The following is a 9,451-nucleotide window of genomic DNA, read 5'->3' on the forward strand; positions in this document are numbered from 1 at the left end:
TTAAGATGGTGGTATGTGACCCTTGAGAAGGTTGTTTGAAAGGTTGAGGAGATTAAGCCCTTTAAGGTTTCCAATGATTTCTGGGATTTTTCTTTCAAATCTGTTGTTGGAGAAATCAATGGCAAGGAAAATATCTTGAATCTTGTCGTATTCCAGTTTCACTCCTTTGTTGAACATAGTCATTGAGTAATCATATTCCCCATAGTAAGTATCAACGTCTATGAAATTGGGCCTTATATTTTCCCCCATGTATGTCATGTGGTTTGCTTGGATGGTTTTCATGGCTTCCCACATGTCTATGTACTCCGATGGCAGCTTTCCAACGAAACCATTGCCGGATAAGTCGATGATTCGAAGACTTGGGAAGCCTTTGGTTTTGGGTTTTTGATCTATCACACCATAAAAATGGTTAGATCTCAAAATCAGAATTCTCAACTCTGAAAGGTTTCCTAACCAAGAAGGAAATGTATCAGTTATTTGGTTGTTACCAAAATCAACCAACTGTAACGATGAACAATTGGCTAATGATTTTGGAACTTGTACTTGTAATTGATTGTAACTGATGCTAATCATTCTCAATTTACAATCGTCTCTCCAGGCTGCAGGAATAATTCCATGAAAATTGTTTCTTTTCAAATCCAACACAGACAGTGAACTGAAATTGCTCAAACAATGAGGAAGTTGACGGGTTAAATTATTGAAGGATACGTCCAGAATTTCAAGAGAATATAAATTGAAAATCAACGGAGAAAGTTCACCTGTCAATTGGTTGTGTGAAATCAGGTAGGAAATGGTGGATGGTGGTGGCAATGGAAGGGATCCTTGAAGCTGATTAGACCTAAGATCTAGGGTTCGAATCTGAGCCCATTGAAAAATAACAGGATTTTGTTCAAACCCAGTTAAAAGGTTATGAGAAAGATTCAAAAAATCCATGGAATTTGTACTTATGGAACACATCCATGAAGGGATTTGAGCCTGTAAGCTGTTTGAAGAAAGGTGTAACGACCCCAAAATGGACCGTCACCGGCGCTAGGATTCAGGTCGGCTTAAGGCCGCCGGAACTCGTAGCAAGCCTGCTATACTCTCTGTGTACCTGTAAACTCATACATGATCATACATTTTCTGTGAAAATAAAAACTCTTTTCTGAACCAAGGCTTAACCTGTGCATGCACTATCTTTGTACTCTGTACTCTGTACTCCTGACTAGAGCTTGCTCTAGATGGGTTATCATACCTGTTAAGCCTGGTTTTTCACATACAGCAAACATATATACATATACAGATCATGTATAAAACATACATCACTAGGTCAAGCACATTTCTAACTTTAGACACAACGATTACATCTCTTTAATATTACATGTCCACTTTAAGCTATTACATTACAAAACTCTTTACTCTTTCTCTGTACTCTGCTGGACTGTCCCTGTACACTAATCCTGCAAAACTGGGGTTAAGGGAGTGGGATGAGCTCTATAGCCCAGTGAGTAGAACAGTAAAACATCTTAGTAAAATATGATCTCATGGAATGCACCATATCACAAACAAGCCACATCAAGAGTAAACCTGTCACCACATAGTCCCAGTAACTCTGTGCCAGGGCGTAGAATCGAGCACCTGGTCTTTCTGTCATATATGTATATGTGTATATAACACCTCTGTACTTACCATTTGTAACGCCCCGGAAATCCGGACCGCTACCGGCGCTAGGATCCGGGTCGACTTAAGGCCGCCGGGACCCGTAGCAAGCCTGTCATATAACCTGTAAACCTGTATAATCCCATACATGATCAACAACGTGCATAAAAATTTAAACTTTTCTTTCATTTCTCATACACCAACTCAACCTGAACATACATGTACATAGTCATGATCATAATCATGATCCCTCTGTGGGATCTCATCAATGCCCCAACGGGCGATACCACATAAGATGAGTTGGCTTAAACATAAACATTATAAAACATTTCTATAGATCATGTATCAAAGGGATTACAATACTCATAGGGTCAAGCACATCTATAACCTCAATATACCTCATTACATAACGTACTGTAATCTCTTACATTACATCATAGTACAATTGTCATGTCCACAATCTAACTATTACATCAACATACTTCAATAAACTCTGGCTAACCTTCTGATCTACCCTGTACCTGCACATCTGGGGTTAGGGGAGAGGGGTGAGCTACAAAGCCCAGTGAGCAGAATAGTATAAAACATTATATTAAAATTTTATGCTTTCATGGAATGCAACACATCACAACAAATCACACCTCGGATGGTATTGTCACCTATAGTCCTCTACATAGGTCCAACTGTGCCGGGACGTAGAATGGGTCAACCGGTCTTTCCCTTATCATAACATATCATATGGACCAACTGTGCCAGGGACGTAGAATGGGTACAACCTGGACTTTCTCTTACATCGTGCCAGGGACGTAGAATGGGTACAACCTGGACTTCCATACCATAACATGCCATAACATCAATCATATCATATGAGGAGTAAAGGATCATCCAATAACCAATCCACATCAACATTAACATCATAAATGCAATGCAACATATTCGTGAATACTAATGCAAGCAACCTATTATATCTCATGGCATTCATGATGCATGGATCATGCTCAAAATTCATATTTCATTTATTTAAAACTTAAGGTTTATTCCACTCACCTCTGGCTAGCTCTGACAAACTCTGTAGCAGCTGGCTCACTGCTGGGGTCCTCGGTTCCTCGGGTCCGAACCTACACAGGTGGACTCCAATGAGGGACCAAACATACATAAACATAACTCTAATATACTCCCCAAAAACCCCCTACAACATCATGAAACAACCACATAACAACATGCAAGAAATGGCTGGACAGGGCACTTTCGGCGGCAGGTTCGGCGGCCGAAAGTCCCTCCAGAGCCGAAAGTCAGGCAGGTTCGGCGGCACCTTCGGCGGCCGAAACTCCCAGACAGAGACGAAACTCATGCATGTTCGGCGGCACCTTCGGCGGCCGAAAGTCCCAGACAGAGACGAAAGTCTCCCTTCGGGGGCAACTTCGGCAGCCGAAAGGCCTGCCTCACCAGCCATGTTCGGCGGCCGAAAGTGCCTTCGGCTGCCGAACATGGTTTCTGCCGAAGGGCAGAAACTTGGCTCCCAAATGCATTTTCGCCTCCAAACTCACCAATCATGCATATACCTCAGTTAAAACATGCATACAAGTTCCTAGGGGCCTCAAAACATCAAATACCCCAACTACAACACTTCAAACACACAAAAACAACATACATTTTCCAAGACATCAAGGTTAACCCATAACTCCACATATAACCTAACATGCATTTCTACCCATCGATCTAGCATAAAACTTATTGAAAACACATAAGGAGCTTAAGATCGGCTCTTACCTCTTGAAGATCGAGAGGGAGACAACCTAAACTTGGAGATCCAAGAAGATGAGCTCCTGAGTTCCCAAAGCTCCAAAACTTGTTTCAAAAGTTCAAAACCTTCAATGCAAACTTAAAACTCAAGAAAAATGGTGGGGATTTGGAGGAAGAACACTAGGGTTGCAAAGGGAAAGTCGGAAACTTGCTGTGGCCGAAAATGGGAGAAAGCTCGCCCATTTCGGCTAAGTGCCCCTTATATAGTGGCTGGCCAGGCCACGTTCGGGGGCCGAATGTGCCTCCGCATCCATGCAAATGTTCGGCGGCCGAACTTGACTTTCGGCGGCCGAACCTGAACTTCCCTAACTCATGCTTTCGGGGGCCTAACGTGCCTCCAAAACGCATGCATGTTCGGCGGCCGAACTTGACTTTCGGCGGCCGAACCTGGGTTTTCCTCCAATGCTATTTTCATGCAAAAACTCATTTAGTTTCATACTTTAAAACATTAAAATTCATGAAAACATTTTTATAAAACATGATTCTACCCTTCTAGAGGCCTCCGACATCCGAGATTCCACCGGACGGTAGAATTCCGATACCGGAGTCTAGCCAGGTATTACACCATTGCCAGGGCGTAGTCAAAGGCTCCTGGACTTTGCTATACCTGCCAGGGCGTAGTCAAAGGCTCCTGGACTTCTCTATACCTGCCAGGGCGTAGTCAAAGGCTCCTGGACTTCCTGTCTGAGACTATTGGATCATTCAGCATTCACTCACATCACCAAATAACGATGCAATGCAACATATTCGTGGATACTAATGCAATCAACCTATGGCATAATCATGATGCATGAGATATGCTAAAACATTCCATTGTGCAAGTAAAAGAGTTAAGTTTAGTTCCACTCACATCTGGCTAACTGGACTAACTCTGCAGGCTCTGAAAACTCTGAAGCAGGACTCACTGCTGCTCTCTCTGGTTCCTCTGGTCTGTACCTATACAGATAGACGCAAGTGAGGGACCAAACTAGTTTATGACCAACTCTATTAAACTCCCCAAGAATCCCCTTAAACTCACTCTAACATCCATGCAAAACATGCAAAGGAAAGCTGGACAGAACACTTTCGGCGGCAGGTTCGGCGGCCGAAAGTCCTCTCCAGAGACGAAACTCAAGCACCTTCGGCGGCCGAACTTCCACTTTCGGCTGCCGAACCCTTTCGGGGGCAAGTTTCGGAGGCCAAAAGTAGGGGTGAGCATTTGGTCGGTTCGGTTCAAAACCGAACCGAACCGAATAAACCGAAAACCGAAATTTTAGTTTTTATGAAAACCGAACCGAACCGATTTTGGTCAGAAACCGAATCGAACCGAATCGGTTTGATTCGGTTCGATTCGATTCGGTTTGATCGGTTTCGATTTTTAATATTTTTTTTAATTTTTTACACTTTATTTTTAGTATTTTAAAATTTAATTAAAATATTTTAATTTTAATATAATTTAATTTCTCTATATTATTGAAAAAACATATTATTATCTCTAATCGGTTCGGTTCGGTTTTTTCGGTTTTTTTCTGATCAAAATCGAACCGAACTGAAATAACCAAAATTTTTGAAATTTAAAATCGAACCGAACCGAAATGTATAAAAAACCGAACCAAATTTTCAAATCGGTTCGGTTCGGTCGGTTTTTTCGGTTTGAACCGGATTCTGCTCACCCCTAGCCAAAAGGCACTCCAGAGATGAAAGTCTCTAACCTTCGGCAGCACCTTCGGCGGCCGAACTTCCCTCCAGAGCCGAAAGTCTAAAAGCTCGGGGGCAAGCTTGGGCAACCGAAGCCACCTCCTCACACCTCTTCAGGGGTTCGGCGGCCGAATGTACCTTCGGCTGCCGAACCTGAGTTCCTCAGCAGGGCAGAAACTTGCCCTGCCTCTCGCCAAATGCACCAAAACACATTCCAACACAAACACCTCAATTCCTTCACTTGCATACACTCATGTATATGCTTAAAGGGGTCAAAAACTACCTAAAAACCCCAAACATACAACACAAACAACACAGAAACAAGCTCTATGCACAAAATCATCAAAACCTCTCTTTTTACCCTATTCATGCAACTCTCTCTATAAACCCCATAAAACCTTCAGAAAACATAAAAACAAGTTTAGGATCTTCACTTACCTTGTGAAAACAAGTAGATGAATGATCCTCACGTGGAGTTTTGAAGCAACTCTTCTTCAAACTCTCCAAATGCACAACTTTGAGTTTTTAGCTTAAAACCTTCAAAAGATCATACAAACTACTCAAATCTTTGCATGAGTTAATGAAAACATGAAGAAATACTCACAAAGGACAGAGTTTCACCTCAGCAAGTGAAAGAAACGGTGTGCTTACCGCTTTAACCGACTGAGGGCCATTTATAGGTGGCTGGCCAGACCACCTTCGGCGGCCACACGTGAAACCGAAAGCCATGCATGTTCGGCGGCCGAACCTCAACTTCGGCGGCCGAACCTGGCTTTTCTGCCTTGGTTCATTTCACTCAAAAACTCATTTCCTTAAGCTTTAAACCTATGAAACATACCAACACATTTAAGAAAAACATATCTCTAACCCTTCTAGAGACTTCCGACATCAAAAACTCCGTCGAAAAGTAGAATTCCGATGCCGGACTCTAGCCGGGTATTACAAAAGGTCTAGATATTCCAAGCCATATTGGTTCTGCAAGAAGTTGGGAAACTGGGTAAGGTTTCAAGAAGCCAATCCTAAAGCTCTCAAGTACGGAAGGTGGCCATTTGTAGCCATGGTAGAGTGCACGGACAAGCTATTAAATGATAAGTTCAGTTCGGTTAACTAGTTGAGCCGAAAGAATGAGCTTAGATCCAATGACCCAGCTAAAGTATTTGAATGAAGATCAAGGAATTCAAGTTGATTGAGTCGAGAGAAATTGATAGGAATTGAACCTTGCAATTTATTTGATGAAAGGTACAATGAGGATAGCGAGGTGAGATTGTTAATCTGGGGTGGGATTGGATCAGTAAGTTGATTTTCCTTCAAAAACAACATATTAAGTTGAGTAAGGTTCATGAAACTAGATGGGATCTGGCCATTGTATGTGGAGACCAGCAAGCCCTAGATAAGTGAGCTGGGTGAGTCTTCCAATCCAAGAGAGTGAAGAAGTTGAGTTATGTAGAGTATCTGAGAGGTCAAGCCAAACAAGATTAGTAAGGTTTCCAATAGAAGGAGGTAATTTTCCATAAAAACTTGTTGAGAAGAGCCTCAATCTTTCAAGGTGACTTCTCGGGTGGAAGTCAGGCAAAAAACCTGTTAGATATATATTTTTGCATAAGTGGATTATCTTTAAGTTCGGAAGCCAGAAAATGCTTGCCGGAAATTCACCATGCAATTCACAACAACAAAGATGGAGAGACTCCAAAGATGAAAGATTTGCGAGAACCGTTAAAGAAATGTCCATGCATTCTAGATCAAGTTCCTTGAAATTGGTCATGTTTTGAACTAGACCTCTGAAGCTAGTCTGACGGAGCTTCAATAATCCATCATAACTAATGAAATCAAGATTACAAGATAGATCAAGGGAAACCAAGCTTGAAAGATTAGAGATTTCAGTTGGGATTTCGCCAGAAAAGCCAGAAAAGCCAGAAAAAGAAAGGTCGAGATGAGTTAACCTCGAGAGTTGCATGGCCTATTTCGGATGGGATTTGAGAGTGGATGAAGTCGTTGCTTCCAAGATTAAGTGTTTGAAGATGGACAAGGCGAAAGAGAGTGTTGTTGGAGTTGATAGACCCATAAATACAACTCTCACTTAGGTCAAGGCTAACGACATGATTAGTTTTCTCATCGCACTCCACACCATCCCATGAGCAACACTCACCTGATCTTACACCTTGATTTAGCTTCCATGATTCAAGCTTTGAATAAGAACAAGAGCTAGAGATGTTGAAGCTATTTTTGAATTGCAGCAAGGCCAAGCTTTCATCATCATGGCATCATTGAATAGAAGAGTTAAAAGACTGCGTAAATGCTATAGCATGGCACAACGTCGTCAACATGAGAAAGGAAAGTAACCGAACGAACAAAGGTGGTGACTCCATTGTTAGATAATTCTGTTGTACGGCGGCTGTCTTGTGGAGTGTAGGTGGTGTTGCCTGTGCCCATTATAAACATTACTTAAAACAAAGCTCCCAGCTTTTTTACTTTTGAATTTTATTAAAAAAATTAATTATATTTTTAAATTATAAATGAGTAAATAAAATTTATTATTGAAAATCAATATTTTTAATATTATTTCATGGTAATCTTTCTAATTAAATTTATAAAATACAATTATAATAATTTAGTATTATGATAATAAAAGAAGTTATTCAAAACAATTTAATAGCCATGCAATACATTATTATTCAGATAAAAAAATTATCATAAGAGATATATTTTTATTAAAAAAATGATTGTTTTGGTTTATTATTGTTTAATTGTGAGACTCAAGAGAAAAATATGATTAATGTAACGACTCGGAAATCGGATCGCTACCGGCGCTAGGATACAGATCGACTTAAGGTCGCTAGGACCCGTAGCAAGCCTAACATACATCCTGTATACCTGTTAAATCCCATACATGATCATACATATACATAGAACAGTAAACTTTTTCTTTCATTTACCAAGCTTAACATGTGCATAATCATCATTATAAACATGAAACTCACACTGTAGCCCTCATCAAATGCTCTAATGGGATAACATAACATACATTAAGCTTGGTTTATATAAAGCATAATTAACACATTACATAGATGATGTATAAAATGGGGATTAACCATACATACTAGGGTCAAGCACAACTCTAAACCTCAATAAACATCATTACGTTACATGACTATTCAATACTATTCATTACATCATATTCTTTCTCATGTCCACTTACTAACTATTACATACAAAAAAAAAACCTTCCTACTCTAGCTGACTTCCCGGACTGTCTCGTACCTGCAAACCTGGGGATTAAGGGAATGGGGTGAGCTAAAAAGCCCATGAGCAGAACCATAAAACATTATCATAAATCATGCTTTCATGGAATGCATCATAGCACATACAATTCACATCAAGGATGGACTTGTCACCAATAACCCTCTCAATCCAATGTGCCCGGCCCTCGACAGAGCTCCGCAGGACTTCTATAATCATCACATAATGCCAAGACACGTGGACATGGGCAGCCCTGGACTTTCATTAATCATCATACATAAATAGGACGCGTGGACATGGGCAGCCTTGGACTTTCATTAAACATCAGACATATTGAGGGCTAAGGGTTCATCCAAAACCATCCACATCAACAGCAATTTATGCAATGTATCATATTCATGAATTCTAATGCAACACAACCTAATATATACATGGTATTCATGATGCATGAAACATGCTGAAAACCTTCATTATTTTAAACATCAGACATATTGAGGGCTAAGGGTTCATCCAAAACCATCCACATCAACAGCAATTTATGCAATGTATCATATTCATGAATTCTAATGCAACACAACCTAATATATACATGGTATTCATGATGCATGAAACATGCTGAAAACCTTCATTATTTTAAACATAGTTCAGTTCGACTCACCTCTAGCTGACTCTGATCTATTCTGTAGCAGCTGACTCACTACTGGGCTCCTCGGTTCCTCGGGTCCGATCCTACACAGGTGGACTCGAATGAGGTGCCAAATATAGACTAACATGACTCTAAACAACTCCCCAAATACCCCCCTAAAACACCCCAAAACATTTATGCAAAACAGGCAAAGGAAGGCTGGACAGGGCACCTTCGGCGGCCGAACCCTCCTCCAGATCTGAAAGTCATGCACCTTCGGTGGTACCTTCGGCGGCCGAAAGTTCTCTCCAGATTCGAAACTCATGCAGGTTCGGCGGCAGGTTTGGCAGCCGAAACTGCCCTCCAGAGCAGAAAGTTCAACTATCGGGGGCAGGGTTCGGCAGTCAAAACATGCCACCCTAGGCAGGTTCGGCGGCCGAAAGTGCCTTCGGCTGTCGAACCTGAGTTCTT

At 41.2% G+C, this 9,451-nt stretch overlaps 1 protein-coding gene across 1 annotated transcript; it reads right to left on the bottom strand.

Moving 5' to 3' along the window:
• On the bottom strand, window positions 1-933 carry LOC110607956 (receptor like protein 27). The gene has a single exon (XM_021747133.1). The coding sequence runs from the start codon at window positions 931-933 to the stop codon at window positions 1-3; it is 933 nt and encodes a 310-aa protein (XP_021602825.1).
• Between the last annotated feature and the right edge of the window lie 8,518 nt (window positions 934-9,451).

The sequence above is a fragment of the Manihot esculenta genome, chromosome 13, assembly GCF_001659605.2.
Source record: "Manihot esculenta cultivar AM560-2 chromosome 13, M.esculenta_v8, whole genome shotgun sequence".
Classification (NCBI taxonomy): Eukaryota; Viridiplantae; Streptophyta; class Magnoliopsida; order Malpighiales; family Euphorbiaceae; genus Manihot; species Manihot esculenta.

Excerpts from the sequence above, each read along its gene's own strand:
- LOC110607956 (XM_021747133.1), bottom strand. The coding sequence starts at position 933 with ATGGATTTTTTGAATCTTTCTCATAACCTTTTAACTGGGTTTGAACAA.